The 17,945-nt window shown below is 40.4% G+C and overlaps 2 protein-coding genes across 2 annotated transcripts; both read right to left on the bottom strand.

Annotated features, from left to right (window-relative positions):
• Positions 1–222: 222 nt before the first annotated feature.
• Positions 223–1,170, bottom strand: LOC133061607 (olfactory receptor 7A10-like). Its single transcript, XM_061149577.1, has one exon. The coding sequence runs from the start codon at positions 1,168–1,170 to the stop codon at positions 223–225; it is 948 nt and encodes a 315-aa protein (XP_061005560.1).
• An 8,671-nt stretch (positions 1,171–9,841) lies between these two features.
• On the bottom strand, positions 9,842–10,819 carry LOC133061606 (olfactory receptor 7A17-like). The gene has a single exon (XM_061149576.1). The coding sequence runs from the start codon at positions 10,817–10,819 to the stop codon at positions 9,842–9,844; it is 978 nt and encodes a 325-aa protein (XP_061005559.1).
• Positions 10,820–17,945: the final 7,126 nt, after the last annotated feature.

Here is a 17,945-nt window from a genome sequence, read left to right as displayed (position 1 = left end):
AAGATAGGAAAACAGTGGGTAGGAAAAAATAAAAACTGTCTCTAGAGAAGACTGAGAATAATGCTTAAAAAGAGAGTTCCTAAAATTCTATAAAGATACTGAATTCAAAGATGGAAAGAAATATAGAAATCACAGGAAATAAGGACAAAGAGCAAAATTTCCTTCACAATGATCAAAGAACAATTTCTGGTTTTGATACTTTGAGTTATGCAATCCAGAGCACTAGCGTAATCCATCTTTTATACTTGGCATCAAATACAATCTCTTTAGACCCTCTTTTATATCTCGGTTTCTCAGACTATAAATGAAAGGGTTCAGCATGGGTGTGACCACAGTGTACATCACAGAGGCAACTGTACTTGAATGTGAGGTGTAGGTAGTCCCAGAGCTAAGGAACACTCCTAAGGCTGTAAAATAAAATAGGGAGACAACTGAGAGGTGGGACACACAGGTGGAAAATGCTTTATACTTCCCCTGAGCTGATGTGATTTTACATATGCAGGAAACTATTTTAGAATATGAGTAAAGGATACCAGCAAAAGGGCCACCACCAACCAGGACAGTTGCAAAATACATCACTATGTTATTAAGAAAGTTGTCAGAACTGGCAAGTTGTACCACCTGACTGAGTTCACAGAAAAAGTGGGGGATTTGCACAAGTGGACAGAAGGACAATCGCAACACCATTAAGCTGTGTAGCAAGGAAATCAAGGCATTCAGCACCCAGGATATCAGAACCAGCAGTCCACAGAGCCGGGGGCTCATGATGACCATGTAGTGCAGGGGATGGCAGATGGCCACATACCGATCATAGGCCATCACAGTCAGGAGAATGTCATCTAATCCTGCAAACAGTATGTAAAAATATATCTGGGTGATGCAGCCTCCATAGGTGATACCTTTGTTCTTGTTCTGGATGTTCCAGAGCATCTTTGGGATGGTGTTAGAAATGAAACAGATGTCTACAAAGGACAGGTTGGAGAGGAAGAAGTACATGGGGGTGTGGAGGTGGGAGTCTGAGCTGATGGCCAGGATGATGAGCAAGTTTCCAAACACAGTGATTAGGTACATGGAGAGGAAGAGCCCAAAGATGAGGGGCTGCAGTTCTTCTTCTTCTGAAAGTCCCAGAAGAAGAAATTCTGAAATTCGTGTATTATTCCCTGGTTCCATGGGGTGGAGGTGCCTACCAGGAAAAAGGAAAATAACATGACTGGTTTTCGCACAAACTGGAATAATTCACATAGCTGAAATACTGCAATTTCTAGTTAGCCCTCAAGTAATTGATCTTAATATCTTATTTATAGAAAAGTTCTCTTCCAAAATATGCTCCATTTCAACTCTGACAAAGAATTTTTGTCCCATTTTCATCACATTGATGAAAAGCTCATGTATTCTAGAGTTCTAATGAGGTATTTCTTCATTTATTTGAGAAATACATATTTAGTGCTGACCCAGTATCAAGTGATGAAAAATAAATTTCTCGCAATCCAAGGATGGTGAACTAGGATGTTCAAATAAAATATGATAGAATATGTCAGAATGTCACAGATGCCATGAAGAAAACAAAACCAGGTATAAAGGAGAGAGTGGCAGGAGATGTTATTTTGTCGTGAGTGATCAAAGAAGAGCTTCAAACTAGGTATGTTTGAAGATTCCTAAAGAGAGCGAGAAGAAGCCTTGTGACGTCAGAAGAAGTGTGTGCCTGGCAGAGGGACCTGCCACTGCTAAGGACCTGACAGAGACACTTGTTCCACATGTTCAAGTGCAAACAAGGAAGCCAGTGGGGCGAAGGAATAAGTAGGAGGGGGAGTGATCAGAGACGGTGTCAAGGATGCTGAGGAACAAGGTGGCCTCCCTGCTACAGCTGAACCTTCAGCGCATAGAGAATCCCTCCTTCCCTGCGGTTCCTTGCACTTTATGAATTTAGTTTAAAACCATCCTGTGAATTATGTCAGCTTCCCTACTTAGCTCCATCTATTGACCAACTTCTGACCTCTGTAGTATAAGTCATCTTAACATAAGAGTACAGATGTCTCTTCTTTAAGGTTTGGTCTCTTCTTCATAAGGAGCAGGCAAACACACACACATATGCACACACGATGCTTCTGGCTTGTATTACTATCATAAACTGGTCACCCAGATATACCCTCGTTAGGCCATGAGTGGTTACACATCAAGCTGGTCAGATCAAATTATAATTCTCCAAAAGAATATATTATTTTTACCCAGAGCCTCCAGGATTTTTTTTTATGTGTCTAGTTGAAGGATATTAACTTTAAAGAATTTTCTCATTTTCTGTCACACCTCACGATGAATCAGCCATAGGTATACATATATCTCCTTCTTTCAGAATCCCCCTCTTGTCTCCCACCCATCCCACCACAAAATTCCAGTTTGTAAACTTCCCATAGAATAATAATTTTGGGGTTCAATGTTGGTATGGCCAATATCTTCTCGGTATTTAGAGAAGAATGAAAAGCATGAGAGAGAAAGAAAAAAAAAAAGAGAAATGAAGTGGACATAGGCAAATTAAGAGGGAAAATATCCAATAAACTCAAATGAGCCTTGAGACAATGCAACAAAGAAAAGTTTCTTTCCTTCATCAATATTACAACTCCAGTGGCATCTCCTTGATGCCCAGAAAAAATAATAAAGAAAAATATATTTTTCCAAGGACATAAACAGGGATATACTCATGATGTGATATATCTTAACAGTTTAAATATCCCAAGAGAATGAGCAAATGAAATATAAACTACCAATTCAAAATCAGAAATAAATGAAATACAACAAAAGTTGGATATATTTTTTATCAAGATGCAGAATACTTCCTTTTCTTGAGGCATTTTCCTACAGGCTTACTTCAGTTCATAAATAAGATTATTAGGCTTATTGTCTACTTTTACTGGAAGCCTTTTACACCTCCCATTCCTTCTAATAGGGCTTCCTTAGTGGCTCATTGGCAAAGAATCCGCCTGCAATCCAGGAGGCCAAGGCTCAATCCCTGGGTCAGGAAGATCACCTGGAGGAGGAAATTGCAACCCATTCCAGTATTCTAGCCTGGAAAATTCCATGGACAGAGCAGCCTGGTGGGCTACAGTCCATGAAGTCAAAAAAGGGTCAGACACAACTTAGAGACTAAACCACCACCACCTGTTCCTTCTAACTGAACTTCCTCTGTTACCATTTGTCAACATTGAGGAGTGGAGGGTTCACTTTATTTTCACACCTAAATAGATACACTAATATTAGAAAAGCCAGAAATGACCACAGTGACCTCTGGCCTCTGGATATGCTAGATTGGCCCTCAGGTGACCTCAGGTACATGCTCCTGGCTTCCGTCCTCTCTGAACCTCCCCTGAAATGTGTGCAGAGCTCTCACCTGCCTGCAGACTGAGAGAGAAGGCTTTCCCTGTAGAAGTCCAAGTTCCTTTCTAAATGATTAATGATGCAGACTGAATTTTTGTGCCTAAGCAAGACAACAGGAAGGGATAAAATCAAGCATTGCCTCCCAGACGGATTCAGGAATCTAAATTAAGAACTAGGTCCTCACCAAAAAAGTGGCATAAGCGGAGGGGCCGCAGTAGAGGAGATATTTGCAGTTTCTTGTGTCAGCTCACAGGGCTTCTCCGGTGGCTCAGTAATAAAGAATCCACCTGCAATGCAGGAGTCACAGGAGATGGCGGCTTGATCCCTGAGTCAGGAAAATCCCCTGGAGAACTGCATGGAAACCCACTCCAGTATTCTTGCCTGGAGAATCCCATGGACAGAGTTGCCTAGAGGGCTACAGTCCATGGGTCACAAAGTGTTTGACAGGACTGAAGGGATTTAGCAAGCATGCACACATGTCAGGCTAATTAGGCATATTTGCCTTTTGTTACTCCAGCCTCCAAGTACATGATTTCCCTTGGGGACACTGGGCTGGACACAATGCAATTATTCTTCTGTTGATTCTCTGTAACTAGGTGTTATAAGCTGGGGGACTCAGTTTTTATCACTCCTTCCCCTTTAATTCAAAGCACTAAGACTCCCAGAACCTCATCACATCCCTGAGGTCTAATTCTTCTTTAAACTATCACACTGAGGATTTGTCTTAACAAGTTCCCTTGGGTCTTCAAAGTTTTGATTTGTGGTGGAGAAAAAACAAACAAACAAAAAACAAAGAACTACTATTTCCCTCTTGAGAACTGGGGACAACATTGCTCCTTCAGTATAAAATGTGGGTATTATACTCCCTGAATTTATGCTAGTTTTTCCAAGCCAATTACAAGTTTCTCAGTTATATCAGAAGTCAACAGCTGCCCTTTAGTCTCTCATTATAAAATGTTTATATATTTAAGAAAAATATTTATATGTTGATATGATACTTGAAAATCGCTCAGTCCTGTCTGACCCTTTGCCCCACTTGGACTATACAGTCCACGAAATTCTCCAGGCAAGAATCCTGGAGTGGGTAGCCATTCCCATCTCCAGGGGATCTTCCCAACCCAGGGATCAAACAGAGTCTCCCACATTGCAGGCAGATTATTTACCTGCTGAGCCACAAGGGAAGCCAAGGAATTCTGGAGTGGGTAGCCTGTCCCTTCTCCAACGGATCTTCCCAACACAGGAATTGAACCAGGGTCTCCTAAATTACAGGCAGAGTCTTTACTAACTGAGTTATCAGAGAAGACTGATATGATATTAACATGACCATAAACCAGGCTTCCCAGGTAGCTCAGTGGTAAAGAATATGCCTGCCAATGCAGGAGATGTTAGAGATGCAGGTTTGATCCCTGGGTCGGGAAGATTCCCCAGAGCAGGAAATGGCAACCCACTCCAGTATTCTTCCCTGGAGTATCCCATGGACAGAAGAGACTGGCAGGCTACAGTTCATGGGGTTGCAACCAGTTGGACACAACTGAGTGACTAACACATGACCATTAAACTATCTTAGCATGTTATAGTGATTGTCAGATTTAATTTTTTAAATAGTGAGATTTTTGAGGTAACACTTTTATGAACTCCATTCTCCATTGTCAGATTGGAACTCAGAAGGATTTTATGTCCTGCTTAGAAGTACAAACCAAGCAAGGACTGGAGTCTGGATTGAGGTCTTTTAGTTCTGGAACTCTGGCCCAGTGATTCTCAACCAGACTCAATTTTGACACTGGAGATACATGGCAATATCAGAAGGGATGCTACTAATCTCCTAGAAACCACAGAACAGCACCCAATACAAATAATTCTCCTGCCCAAGGCAGCATAAGAATGTGAGAAATCCTGTCCAGACAAGGATATCTATAAAATCACTGTTCATACACATCACCAAGGTCTGTGGTTCCAATGCAGATTCGGATTCCTCAGGTCTCTAGTGGTCCAGGAACTGTGTTTCTGATAACTTGAGCCGGAATATCAGATTCCAGTTCAAATTCTTTACACCATGAAATAAAGGGAACTTCTTTAACACTACCCCTGGTGGTCCTTTTATACTTGCCACTCCAAATAATCTTTTCAGATCCCTTTTTATGTCTCCATACTTAGACTATAGATGAAGGGGCTCAGCATGGGTGTGATCTCAGTGTACATCACCGAGGTGATTGCACTTGACTCTGAGCAGAAGGGCATGAGTAGCCACAAGGCTGAGGTCCACTCAAAGCCAGTCCAATGAAACAAGGATACAAGTGAGAGGTGAGATGCACAGGTGGAAAGCACTTTGTACTTCCCCTAAGCTGATGGTGTTCCAGATAGAGAGGAACCTATCTTAGAGAAAAGGATCCCAGGTAAGACATTTGTTGTTCAGTCACTCAGTTGTATCTGACTCTTTGTGACCCCATGGACTGCAGCATGCCAGGCTTCCCTGTCCCTCACCATATCCTGGAGCTTGCTCAAACTCATGTCCATCAAGTCAGTGATGCCATCCAACCATCTCATCCTCTGTTGTCCCGTTTCCCTCCTGCATTCAACCTTTCCAGGCATCAAGAGTCTTTTTTTAACAAGTCAGCTCTTCTTATCAGGTGGCCAAAATATTGGAGCTTGAGCTTCAGCATCAGTACTTCCACTGAAAATTCTGGATTGGTTTCCTTTAGTATTGACTTGTTTGATCTCCTTTCAGTCCAAGGGACTCTCAAGAGTCTTCTCCAACACCACAGTTCAAAAGTATCAATTCTTCAGTGCACAGACTTCTTTATGTTCCAACTCTCACATCCATACATGACTACTGGAAAAACCATAGCTTTGACTAGATGGACTTTTTTCAGCAAAGTCCCTGCTTTTTAATATACTGTCGATGTTTGTCAAAGCTTTTCTTCCAAAGAGCAAGTGTCTTTTAATTCCGTGACTGCAGTCACCATCTGCAGTGATTTTCTAGCTTAAGAAAATAAAGTCTCTCACTGTTTCCATTGTTTCCCCATCTCTTTCCCTTCAAGAGATGGAACCAAATGCCATGATCTTAGGTTTTTGAATGTTGAGTTCTAAGAATGCTTTTTCACTCTCCTCTTTCACTTTCATCAAGAGGCTCTTTAGTTCCTCTTCACTTTCTGCCATAAGGGTGGTGTCATCTGCACTTCTGAGGTTATTGCTATTTTGCCTGGCAATCTTGAATCTAGCTTGTGCTTCATCCAACCTAGCATTTCTCATGACATACTCTGCATAATAGTTAAATAAGAAGAGTGACCATATACAGCCTTGATGTACTCCTTTCCCAATTAGGAACCAGTCCATTAAACCTGAAATATACCAGTTTCAAATTACATCATCATGTCATTAAGAAAGTTGTCACAATTGACTAGTTGGAGCTATTATTTGCTTTTACAGGAAAAGTACAGAATTCCAAGGAGGTACAGAAGGACATTTGCAACACTCTTAATCTTTATAACAGAGAATGTAGGGCACTCATGCACCAAACACCAGAACCAACAATCCACAAAGTGTGTGTGTGTGGCGGGGTAGAGGGGGATGGAGGATGTTCATGGGGACAGGGTAGTGCAGAGTTTGACAGACGGCCATGAAGTGGTCATAGGTCTTTGTGGTCAGGACAATGCTGCCCAAATCTACAAAGAGTAGGTAACAGTATATTCACAAGTTATGGCTTTGCTTTCTTTGGGATGGTGGTGAATGTGAAACATATCTTAAAAGAACAGATTGGAAAAGAAGAATTACATGGGTGTGTGGAGGTGGGAGTCAGAGATGGTAGCCAGGATAATGGGCAGGTTTCTAAGCACAGTGATCTGGTCCATGGAGAGGAAATGTGCAAATATAAGGTGCTGCAGTTCTGATTTCTCTGATAACTGCAGAAGAAGAAATTTTGAAATTCGTGTATCATTTCCTGGTCTCATGTGGCCCTCATCAACTTGTTGATTTTTTCTCTTTGATAATAGCTGTTCTTCCTATGGAAGATGTACCTCATTGCGATTTTGGTTTCTGTTTCTTTGAAGATTAATGATGTTAAGCCTCTTTTCATGTGTCTGTTGGCCATTTGTATGTCTTCCTAGGGAGAAAATGTCTGTTGAGGGTTGTCTACCCATTTTTTATGGTTCTTTATTTGTTTTTGAATTGAGTTGACTTAGCCTGATATATAGTTTAAGTTTTCTGTTTCTGCCTATCAACTTAATGTTTTGGGTACTTTTGCCTTCTCAAGTAGAAGAGAAGACTTCAACTTTGCTTATAAGACAGTTCTGGGTGCTGAACTCCCTCAGGTTTTATATATTAGTATATAAAAGCAGCATTCTTTCACTGACTTTAAAAAATATTCTTTATTTATTTGCTGTATTTCTGGCTGCCCCGAGTCTCCCTTGCTCTGCGGAGGCTTTCTCTGGCTGCGGAGGTGGCGGCGCTACTCTTCACTGCGGTATGAGGACTTCTCACTGCGCTGACCTCTCTTGATGCAGAGCACCGGCTCTACAGTACAGACTCAGCAGTCGAGCTGCCCCGGCTTCGTGACTCTGTGGCGTGTGGAAACTTTCCAGACCAGGGATCAACCCGACGCCTGTTCCCGCCTTAGCGGGCAGATTCTTACCTACTGACCCACCAGGGAAGTCTTTTCTTTCATTGACTTTTGACAGTTTTAATACGTGTGTGTTGGAGAAGGTCTTTTGTGTTGAAACATTCATGTGTCCTATGATAATACCTCTGTGGATGTGTGCATTCGATTCCTTCCTCAGACTTGGAAACTTCTCAGCTGTTATTTCTGTACATAATCTCTCTGTTCCTGTCTCCCGCTCTTCTGCTTTTGAGACACCCAGTATCCTTCTTACGTCTTCTAATAGAGTCAGAATTTGATTCTGTATTTTCACACTTCTGTGATTAAATCTGCTCTTTGGATCTCAGGGAAGACCTAATAGGCTAAACTTTTCAACACACAAGATGAAGGAGACACAGGAGGGTCTCTCTCTAGGAAGACCCCACAAGGTCCTGCTCAGTTTCACAACAACTAACTGATAGAATAATAAAATTGAATTGAATTGAACGTAATTGTAATAGTCTCACTCTGCTTGTTTGAAGCATTTGTTTTGATACATGAAGATAACTGTCATGACTACACTGCTATTCACCTTTATTTTATATAAAATATGAAAGAAAAAATGAAACAGTGACTTTATTGGTATCCCTTTGAGGTCATGTGGAGAGGGTGGAAGAATATGTATGCTTGCACAACAGGATTCCAAGCTTTCCAAGGACTCATCCTTTAATTATGAGGATGATATATAGTGGTTGATATAAATACCATTCATTTTCTACCCTTTAGTGGTTTTGAGAAAATTCTGAGGAGTGGAAGATATTTCATTTTGAGGAATGGAAGGAATCATATTTTGTGGAGGCAGTGGCAATTTCAAACAGACACAAGACAATAATTTATTAAAAACCAAAACATGCCTACAGTCCTTCAGCTCAATGAATACACCTTATAAATGAACACTGACAGTCCACATGTTAATGAGTACATGAGCTGCCTGAAACATGCATCTTTCTCACAGATTTAATATCTGTCTCACTACACTTAGGTTTAACCCTACTCTAGCGCCTGTGTGCTCAGTTCCTCTGTCATGCCCTGCTCTTTGCAACCCTATGAACCTAACCTGCCAGGCTCCTCTGTCCATGGGATTTTCCAGGTACAAATATTGCAGTGTTTTGTCATTTACTTCTCCAGAGGATCTTCCAGACCCAGGAATCAAACCTGCATCTCATCTCCTGCATTGGCAGGTGGGTTCTTATAACTAGCATCACCTGGAAAGTCCACTCTAAAGCCATACTAAATCTATTTATTTCTTTATAGGTGACTTCAGAGTAGATTCCACTTGGAGCTGTATTTTATTGCCAATGACTAATTGCTAATGACTGTGGTAGACCAAGTAGACACAAGGTTGTACAGAAGACCAAAAGCCTAGTGAGAAAAATACCCTTGACTAGTGACAACAAGCAGTGTGTTAAGTTTGAATTACCAAAGAGAGCATTAAGGGAGTGATATGTAAAGAATGATTTTCACAAAAGTGAGAAACTGTGGTCTCAGAATTTCTTTCCAGGAAGTATTTTCCCAACTTATGGGAATGGTACACCTCATGACTATTTCTTTTAGTCAAACAAAATGAAAAAATACTCAGTATGGCCTATTTTATTTTACAGGAAATAATTATTAAGTGATCCATGCAGACTCCTGAAATAAATGTGTGTATTTTCAAATATTTCACCTTCAAGATTGGAAATGTAATTGCAAGAGTAGGAAAATGAAAAAGGGAAAAATCAAGGATATCAGAAATATCACAAAATACATTAATTGTATAAATTCAAAATCAAAATAGAAATGCCAAATAGAAGAGAGAAAGCTCTACTTCCACAATTTGATCAAAGGCTAACAACATTGACCTCAGGCTTTGAGTTCTGCTATCATGGGCCCTAGGACAATAGGGCATTTTACAGTCACCTTTTCAAAGAGTATTTTCAGACCCCTCTTTAAGTCTTTATTTCTCAGGCTGTAGATGAAGGGGTTCAGCATGGGTGTGACCACAGTGTACATCACCGAGGCTCTTGCACTTGAGTGTGAGCTGTGGGTAACAGCAGAGCTAAGGTACACTCCTAAACCCGTACAATAAAATAAGGAGACAACTGAGAGGTGAGATGCACAGGTGGAAAATGCTTTATACTTCCCCTGAGCTGATGACATTCCTTGTATGGCGGAAAGTATCTTAGAGTAAGAGTAAAAGATACCAGTGAGGGGACCACCAGCCAGCAGTAGAGCTACAGAATACATCACCATGTTATTGAGAAAGGTGTCAGAACAGGCAAGTTGGATCATCTGATTGAGTTCACAGAAAAAATGGGGGATTTCTAAGACTGTGCAGAAAACCAGATGCAACACCATTAAGCTTTCTAACAAGGAATGCAGGATGCTGATGACCCAGGACACCAGCACCAACAGTCCGCAGAGCTGAGGGTTCATTATGACCGTGTAGTGCAGGGGGTGACAGATGGCCACGAAGCGGTCATAGGCCATCACGGTCAGCAGTAAAATGTCTAGTACTACAAAAAGTGTGAAAAAATACACCTGGGTGATGCAGCCTTCAAATGTTATAACTTTGCTCTGAGTCTCGATATTCCACAACATCTTTGGGATAGTGGTGGAGGTGAAGCAGATGTCTACAAAGGACAGGTTGGAGAGGAAGAAGTACATGGGGGTGCGGAGTTTGGAGTCTGAGCTGACAGCCAGGATGATGAGCAGGTTTCCGAACACAGTGATCAAGTACATGGTGAGGAAAAACCCAAATATGAGAGGCTGCCGTTCTGATTCCTCTGAAAATCCCAGAAGATGAAATTCAGAAACCCTTGTTAGGTTTTTTGGTTCCATTTGGTGAAGGTGACTGCCACGAAAGCGGCAAAGTAACATGACTAATTTTCTCACAAATGGGCAGTACTCACATGGGTGAGTTGCTGTCTTTTATATTTTGACATCCTAAAATGTTTTAAGAAAGCAAGGGTTTCAGAAATTATCACTGGTATTTATGCTCACCGATCTATCAAAAGACTTCCCTGGTGGCTCAGATGGTAAAGCGTCTGCCTATAATGCGGGAGACCTGGGTTCAATCCCTGGGTCGGGAAGATCTCCTGGAGAAGGAAATGGCAACCCTCTGCAGTATTCTTGCCTGGAAAATCCTATAGACAGAGGAGCCTGGTAGGCTACAGTCCATGGGGTCACAAAGAGTTGGACACAACGGAGTGACTTCACTTTCACTATAAAGATATTAACTTCAAAATTTTGTTCATAGATTTTGTGCACTTTGGGGAACCGCTTGAGTCATCTCTAACTAGCAAACTTGGGTAACTATCAGTGTTTCCACCAAGATGTCATGTATTCGAGTTTTAATGAAAAATTCTTTCATGCATCTTAAAAATATAAATTGAATAGTGACAAAGTCTCAATATTGTCACTGCAGGGAAAGCAGGGTGCTGGAAACAGAAGCTCCTAAGATCCCATTTTGGTGACAGAATATAAGCCAACAAAAATTATATAGCGTGTCAGATGGTGGCAAGTGGTATGAAGAAAAAAAAAGAGGTATGATGTAGAAAGTCAAAAGGGAGTATGGTTTTTCATGTATATTTAGGTAAGGCCTGTGAACAAGGTGATATTTGAACAGAGACCTTAAGGATGACAGAACTAGGGCCATGAGCATACCTGGGGCAGTGCATCTTGGCAAGGCAGCAGATAATTTGAAGGTCCTGAGGAAGGTGCTTGATTAAGATGTTCCAGTCGAGAAAAGGAAGCCAGTCTGGTGAGGGACATAAGCAGCAGGGAGAGTGAGGAGAGATGGTGTCAGAGGATGTTGAGGAACAAGGCGGTCTCCTTCCTGCTGCTGAAAATTCAAGTCACAAGGGGTCCTTCATCCATGCTTTTTACCTTCTTCACTTTGTGAAATTCAATATTAATAAAGCCATATGAGAGACAAATGATGGAAAATCCAAAACCAATTTATAAAGTCAAGGTTATGATAGTTATAACTTATATCACTAATTCAATTTTTTATTTTTATAACAAAAGACATTGAAGGAGATAATATGACAGCAAGTTGTTATAATATGAAATGGAAGCACTGTCTGAGTTAGAATTTCCTCTTACTTAGAAACACATGGATTCCAATATGCATGTGGAAGATAAGGGTGACATTTATTCAAATACAAAGAAGAGGTTTTCAAATAAAGGCTGAACATGATGCAACTTTTAGAATAGATTTAGAATGAAAGGGCCATGAGGAGTAAGAGATGTGGAAGTAGTTCAAAATATGCAAAAGTGTGATGTATTTGCACCATGTATGAAGAAGCACATCCCTTTCCATGTTTGTTCAAGGTAAGTATTTGCAAGTGAAGAAGATTTGAGTGATGGCTCAATTCCTTCAGTTAAAAAAATATTGGAGAGAGCATAAGATGACTGACACAGATTTTACCACACAAAATTTAAAATTCTCAGAAATTCTGCACAAATAATTTTATACATTATGACATATCTAAGGGAAACAACAATCTTGATAATAAAAATCCAATTCTCAGTTTGAAAGCATATAATAATTGGAAAAAAAAAAAAAAACAGGAGCAAAAATATGCTGAATTTCCTATATGACAGCAAAGAACTTGACTGGTCAGTTTTTAAAGGTGTCAGCAATGGGCTAACAATTCTACCAGATCAAACCAGTGAATTAAAGGAAATCAGTCCTGAATATTCATTGGAAAGACTGATGCTGAAGCTGGAGCTCCACTACTGCGGCCACCTGATGCAAAGAGCTGACTCACTGGAAAAGACCCCAATGCTCGGAGAGACTGACAGTAAGAGAAGGGAACGACAGAGGATGAGATGGTTGGATGGCATCACCGACTTGATGGACATGATTTTGAGCAAGCTCTGGGAGTTGGTGATGGGCCGGGAAGCCTGGCATCCTGCAGTCCATGTGGTCACAAAGAGTCAGACACGACTGAGCAACTGAACTGAACTGAATGATTCAACACATATATTTAATATCATACATAATGAAATAATTGCAGGATAAACTCTTTGGCATACAATTTTGATGTAATATATTTTTTAAATTTTAATATTAGAGGGATGGGATGAGGAGGGAGGCGGGAGGGGGGATCGGGATGGGGAACACATGTAAATCCATGGCTGATTCATGTCAATGTATGGCAAAAACCACCACAATATTGTAAAGTAATTAGCGTCCAACTGACAAAAATAAATGAAAAAATAAATAAATAAAAAGTCACACACACACACACACACACACACAAAAAGAGAGAGTGGAGACACTGAAATGTATGCCCCACCAAGGGCTGTTTCAGGAAAAAAGTTTGCCAGCATTCTAGATCTTATTCTTCATAGTTAAATATGCTTCTGCTAGAAAAACAAGCTACATCACTGTACAACCCTCCACAGCTAATACCCTATAACTCTTCTTCAGTTAATGACAGATGTACTTGGACTTAGGTTTTACTTTGACTGAAAACACTTTGCACATCCCACTCCCTTTTCCAACTGGGCTTCATTTAATGGTCAACATCGACCCTTGCATTGTCAAGCTCAGTACTCACTTCTTTTTCAGCATCATGAAATAATGCATGATTAATTAATCATGTATTAATTAATTAATCATTAATTAATTAATCATTAATTAATTAATTTATCAGTCAAGACAACAAACAAACTCTGTTCATGGCTCTGGTTTAGTCTGCATTGGCTCTCATATGAACTGAGGTGAATATTCTTGGCTGCCATTCCCTTTGGCCATATCTTGCAGTATTTACTGGGCTCCTGGACTCACCTGGGTGGAGTTTCTGAGAGGAAAGTCTCAACATAGATGCCCCAACTCCTCTTGGATGGTTGATGATGGAGATAGAAACTCTGTCTACAGATAGGACAGTGGGATGGAGTCAAGCACTGGTCCCCCAGCTAGAGTTTTGACTCTGCAAGCATCAACCATTCCCCCATCTAGTCCAAGGTTGCACAGGCAGAGGGACTGCAGCACAGGAAATATTTATGGCTCTTTATGTCTGCTCATTAGCATGATTCCCTTTTGTAACTACCACCTCTAATAACTGATTTCCCTGAGGGACACTGGTCTGGTCAGAGAGGAAAAGTTTCCTGCTCATGCTCTGTGTTTAGGTTACAGAGGATATAGCTTTACAATTTCTGCACACCAAATTGCCTTCATCTGAACTTTTGAATGAAAGTATATGCATTCATTCCAGATGTGTGATCAATTTTAATATTTCTATGCAAGGACTCATGAATCACACCAAATAATATATATCTGAAAAAGTTTGAATTGGTATTTTCAAAGAAAATTGGTATTTTCAAATACTTAAAATCAATTTTTTTTTAATTTTAAAGTCAGGACAAATTAAAAGGTATTAATAAATTAAAAGGTATTATTGTTGTTTCATTGTTAAGTCATTTCTGACTCCTTGCAACCCCATGGACTGTAGCCTGCCAGATTCCTCTGTTCACGGGATTTCCCAGGCAAGAATACTGGAGAGGGTTATTTCTATATTGTACATTAATTGTCCATTTATTCCCATAATCTTGATAGGAATATAAATTTGTGCAGCTACCATGTGAAAGAGTAGGGAGACTGTTCAAAAAATTAAGTATAAAATTACCTTATGATCCAGCTATCCCAATTTGAGTATTTATCCTAAAAATACAAAAACACAACTGTGAAAAGATGCATGCGACCCTCAGTCCATCACAACATTATTTTCAACAGCCAAATATGGAAACAACCTAAGTGGCCATAAATGAATGAATGGATAAAGAAGAAGTCATATATGTATGTAAAACGTAATGCTACACAGCTACACAAAAATGATGAAATCTTGGAGGGGGAGACTGAGATGGCAGAGTAAGAGGATGGGGAGCCCACCTTGCCCACAAACACATCAAAAGTAATCTACACGGGACATATACACACAACTGAGTTTAAAATAGATAACTAACAAGGACCTACTGTACAGCACAGGGAACTCTACCCAATACTCTACAATGGCTTACATGGAAAAAGAAGCTAAAAGAGGGGATATACCTACATGTATTACAGATTCACTTCTCTGTATCCCTGAAACTAACCCAGCAATGTAAATAAGTTATACCACAGTGAAAATGTTTAAAAAGCAGTTACAGAAATAAAAACATGTGAGAAAGTTCAGCATCCATTCATGATATAACAATCCTCATCAAAGTGGGTATAGAGGGCACATATCTCAACAAAATAATGGCACTTATGACATAAACACAACCAACCTCACATTCTACAGTGAAAAGTTGAAAGCACTTCCTATACATTTAGGAACAAGACAAGGATGTCTACTCTCTCTACTTCCAATATTCACTCCTAATACTTCAGAATACTTACAACATTTCCCACAGATATAGAATTAATATTACTAAAATTCAGGGCTTCCCTGGTGACTCAGATGGTAAAGAATCAGCCTGCAATTTTGACTGCAGGCTGGTATTGCAGGTCCATCAACCCCTGGGTCAGGAAGATCCTCTGGGGAAGGGAATGGCTACCCACTCCAGTGTTCATGCCTAGGGAGCCCCATGCATAGAGGAGTCCTGGCAGGTTACAGTACATGGGGTCGCAAAGCAATGGACACAACTGAGAGACTGACACACAGGCACACCTAAAATTCATATGGAACTACAAAAGAACCTGAATAGCCAAAACAATTGGAAAACAAAATCAAACAACTAACCAAACAACCCCCCCTCCCATGACAACAAAGCTGGGCTTATCATTCTCCTAAACTTCAGATTATACTGCGAAGCTACAGTCATCAAAGTGGCATGGTACAGACACAAACAATCAATGGAACAGCATAGAGAGTCAAGAAATAAACCACACACTTATGGCCAATTAACCCACAACAAAGAAGGTAAGAACAATAATGAGAAACAAAAAGAGTCTTTCAGCAAGGGTGCTAGTAAAGCTGGACAGCTATGTATAGAGAATTAGATTAAAATATTTCTCACACCATATGCAAAAATAAACACAGATGGATTAAAGACTTAAATGTAAGACTGGAAACCATAAAAATCATAAAAGATAAATAGGTAGAACAGTCCTTGAGCTCAATAATAGCAATATTTTTTAGATCAGTCTCCTAAAGCAAATGAAATAAAAGCAAAAATAAACAAATGTGACCTAATTAGACTTGAAAGCTTTTGCAAAGCACAGAAAGCCATTGAGAGCTTATTGATATAACAATCAAAATAAACAAATGTGAAGGTAATTGTAAGAGTCTGCTACTACTTATTTTGGGCATTTGCACCAATATTTGAGACAGCATTCATGCTCATTCTATTTTTCAAGTAACTTCAAAAAACTGTATTAAAATGTGATCCTATTGAGGTTACTTTCCAGGAAACCAGGGGAAATTGTAATAAAATAAATACTTGTGGAGAAAAATAGATAAGCTTGAATTACAGGCTGGGCAAGAATTCAACCTCTCTTGTCAGTTGCCCTTTGATCATAAGAATGGAAGAGATCTATGATTATAATGAGAATTTATACTGGATGATATTCAAATGTACATGCATTGATTCTTTTATTATTATGGCTAACTTTAGAAAAAAGTGAGATATTTAATTTAGAGCTATGGAAAGATGCATGAGTGGGAAGTACTGTAAATTTTCAAGGGGAAACAGGAATATAATACAGCACATCTCCTAGATATAAACGAGTTCTTTTCCAAGAGTGTATTCTTTGGTCCAATTTGTTCACAAGTCCAACAAAGTTGGCCTAGGTACCCAGCTAGCACAATCAGTTACATAGTACTATAGTCAGTTTCCCTGGAGAAGTGGCAACCCATTCCAGTATTCTTGCCTGGGAAATTCCATGGAGAGAAGAACCTGGTAGGCTACAGTCCACTGGGTCACCAGAGTCGAGCATGACTGAGCAACTAAACTACAGACATCACTGTAATAGGTTTATACTATTTTTCACACAAATAACACATAAGAAACAAGTGGAAAACATAAAGAAAACCTTCTCAATCTTACTGTGCAGTGCCTTGAAAAGTACAGTGGTAGAGAACAGCAGCTGGCATATAGGGGTTGGTGTTGAGTGAACAGACAAAATTATTGACTGGAGGATGGAGAGGAGATGGGAGGGCAGAGATGAAGGACCATTAGCAGTACGAGATGGAAGTTGAATTTCACTCATGCCTGATGTTGATGGCACAGGTTCTGGCTCCTTGCTGGATTCATTTGATCTACCCTCTTGGAAAAACTTCCCAGTAGCTCCCAGGTTACTCTGGTATCTCAGTTGGTAAACAATCCACCTGCAATGCAAGAGACCCTGGTTCAATTCCTGGGCCAGGAAGTTCCCCAGAAGACAGGATAGGCTACCCATTCCAGTATTCTCTGCCTTCCCTGGTGGCTCAGATGGTAAAAAAAAAAAAAAAATCCACCTGCAATGCAGGAGACCTGGGTTCGATCCCTGGGTTGGGAAGATGCCCTGGAGGAGGGCATGGCGACCCATTCCAGTATTCTTGCCTGGAGATTTCCATGGACAGAGGAGCCTGGTGGGCTACAGTCCATGCAGTCACAAAGAGTTGGACATGGTTGAGTGACTAAGCACTTGAAAAAACAATCTGCTGATGTCTTGATGTGGCTTTTCATAGTATCAGAGATGACATGGCAGCACTGGATTGCTTTCTGAACAGCTGCTGCAGCCTTCGTGTACCATTCTGCAATCCTAGGTCCCATGCCTCAAAAGCTCATTTGCTCTTGTTGTTCAGTTGCTCATCCATGTCCAACTCTGTGAGACCCCACGGATAGCAGCACACCAGACTTTCCCATCCATCACCATCTCCCAGTTTGCTCAGACTCCTATCTATTGAGTCAGTGATGCCATCCAACCATCTCATCCTCTGTCGCCCCTTCTCCTGCCCTCAATCTTTCCCAGCATCAGGATCTTTTCCAATGA

The sequence above is a fragment of the Dama dama genome, chromosome 9 (genome assembly GCF_033118175.1).
Source record: "Dama dama isolate Ldn47 chromosome 9, ASM3311817v1, whole genome shotgun sequence".
In the NCBI taxonomy this organism is placed as follows: domain Eukaryota; kingdom Metazoa; phylum Chordata; class Mammalia; order Artiodactyla; family Cervidae; genus Dama; species Dama dama.
The sequence above is the reverse complement of the archived record's forward strand: the minus strand, read 5'-3'. Positions and strand labels throughout refer to the sequence as shown.